This window comes from Coenobita brevimanus, chromosome 1, assembly GCF_032717465.1.
Source record: "Coenobita brevimanus isolate Jiangsu-jjx chromosome 1, ASM3271746v2, whole genome shotgun sequence".
Lineage (NCBI taxonomy): Eukaryota > Metazoa > Arthropoda > Malacostraca > Decapoda > Coenobitidae > Coenobita > Coenobita brevimanus.
The window spans coordinates 799,828-802,457 of record NC_136954.1 but is presented as its reverse complement, the minus strand read 5'-3'; the positions used below and the strand labels follow the sequence as shown (position 1 = coordinate 802,457).

The 2,630-nt window shown below is 41.6% G+C and overlaps 1 protein-coding gene across 1 annotated transcript; it reads left to right on the top strand.

Annotated features, from left to right (window-relative positions):
• Positions 1–200: 200 nt before the first annotated feature.
• LOC145411570 (zinc finger MYM-type protein 1-like) lies at positions 201–1,385 on the top strand. The gene has a single exon (XM_080281608.1). The coding sequence runs from the start codon at positions 201–203 to the stop codon at positions 1,383–1,385; it is 1,185 nt and encodes a 394-aa protein (XP_080137734.1).
• Positions 1,386–2,630: the final 1,245 nt, after the last annotated feature.

Genomic DNA, 2,630 nt, shown 5'->3' with positions numbered 1-2,630 from the left:
CTTAAAGACATAAATAACAAAGTGTTTCCAGAAAGCATCCTAAAATTTCGAAATGTTAACGGAGCGCAACATGTCCGAGATTGGCTTGTCTGGAGTCAGCTTAAACAGGCATTGTACTGTTTTCCATGTAGATTTTTTTAAAATAAAGTATGTTGCAACATCAGCACAGCATCCAAGTCTGCACTGTCATCAGCTGAAGGATGTCAGCTGCTGGAAAATGGCGAAAATTGTATGATCGCATCCCAGAACATGAGAAAAGCAATAGTCATAGGGGATGCTATCTAGCTTGGCGTGAATTAGAAAGACGCCTGTCATCTGGCAGAGGTGTTGATAATCTCCTGGAGGCATCAGTTGAAACAGAATCTGTCAAATTGTACATTATGAAGAGAATCATTGATGTTTTACTATTCCTGGGAGAACGTGGGCTTGCTTTTCAGGGTCGTTCCCAGCGTGCTGGTGACAAAGGCAATGAAAATTTTCTGGGGCTAATAGAGTTGTCTCACTGGGATCCAGTCTTAAAAGAACATGTGTTACAAGTGAAAGAGTCACAGGAAAAAGGCGAACACCTGCAAGTACATTACCTTTCTGCTGATTCTCAAAAAAAGTTAAAAGTATTCCGATCTTGTAAAACAGAGCATTTTGTAAGACCGACTGCAAAGTACTTTGCGGTAATAGTTGATGCCTCGCCAGATTCATCACATGTTGAGCAAACAATAATCTTGCTGCGCTATGTAATTCAGAATAAAGCTCAGTTTGATATTGTGGAAAGATTCCTCAAATTTGTAGACTGTAGTGACAAAATAGGAAATGAAATAGCTCAAATGGTTGTTGATACATTGCAAGAGCGTGGTATGCCACTCTCTGATTATAGAGCACAGGCCTACGACGATGGAGCAAACATGGCTGGAAAATATAATGGTGCAAGAGCAAAAATACATGAACAATGTCCGGCAGCTATATTTTCACCATGTGGTTGCCATACACTCAACTTGTGTGGAACTGACGCTGAAGCCATCACGTACTTTGGAACTATGCAAACTGTTTATAACTTGTTTAGCTCTGGCCCAAAGCGATGGGAAATATTGTTGAATCGCATTGGCTGCTCTCTTCATGGCATATCCGGCACACGGTGGTCTGATCGTGTTGAAAGTGTGAAGCCTTTTGCAGCCCACCTGCCTGGCATCAAATTAGCACCGGAAGACCTCTTGGAGCTGAACCTAACTGCCAAAACAAGAACAGAAATTAATGGAGCTTTGTCTTATGTGACATCCTTCATTTGTGTGCTAATGTCTGTTGTACGGTACAAAGTCATAGTTCCAATTGACTTCTGTAATAAAGTTATTCAAGCCAGAGATGCAACACTGGATGTTAAGTGTCAAACATAGAGGGCTTGCTTGTAGAACTGACAGATCTCCGAAATAACTGGAAAGCTATGTGGAATGAAGCAAAGCTAGTTGCTTCAAACCTGGACATCGAGGTGAATCTGTATCGTGGACGTGGTAAAGCAGCTGGAGCTAAACGCAAAAGAAGATTTCATGATGATGGTGATGCCACAGCAGATACAGATTTATCAGAACAAAATGAAGCAGATGAGTCACCTGAAGAAGCATATTTCAGAAAGTCTGTGTTTTATATATTACTGAATAATGTAACTGGTGGACTGACTGTTAGATTCAAAGCTGCCAAGAATATTTCTGAAAACTTCAGTTTCCTCTGGAAATACCCAACAACATCAGCAGAGGAGCTGGAACTGAAATCAAAATCAGTGGCAGATAAGTATCCTGACGATATCAGTCATGATATCGTGATGGAAATGAGGCAGCTACCAACAGTTCATCGCTCAAATTTTGGGCAGAACCAACTAAGCCCATTGCAGCTTTTGAATTGCTTGACAGAGTACAGACAAGAAGCGGCTCTTCCCAAATGTATCTGTCAGCCTGCGCATTCTGCTAACAATCCCTGCCACTGTCGCCTCTGCAGAGCGCTCATTCAGCAAACTCAAGCTGATAAAAAATTTTCGACGAACAGCAGTGACCCAAACATGACTTATGGACTTGGCTAGACTCAGTATTGAGTCTCAACTTGCAAGATCTCTTGATCTTGATGTGGTGCTTCATAATTTTGCCAAGAGGAAAGCAAGGAAAGCACCGTTGTTTATAAAATGAATGAGCCATATACTGTATGTATTCTGTATGTAATCTTTATGTATTGTATTATGATTTTACTTACATTATTATAAATTTAGTGCTCGGTTATTGCTTTTCTTGTATTATTATGTGTATCATGCTTTTTTTTTTTATGTATCCGAATCTGGGCATAGACTTCACAGCCTGCTGTCAAGGCCCAGTAGTCCTCCTTACATACCACACACCTCCACATGTCACCACTTCGGCGCTAACACCCAACGTCCATATTGGATACATGGTAGTGCAGTCTCATACAGGACAGGTGTACTGGTATTAGCGGGGGTATTGTTACATGTCGGCAGGTCTTCTGGTAGGTCAGTAAAGTCTGTTTTTTTATGAATTTCAAATCCTTAAACTGTTCCCTGCCCCAGCTGGGATTTGAACCTGGGTCCGGTAGGACTGCAGACCACTTCTCTACCGATTGAGCCAACGCCTCCCCCAAAT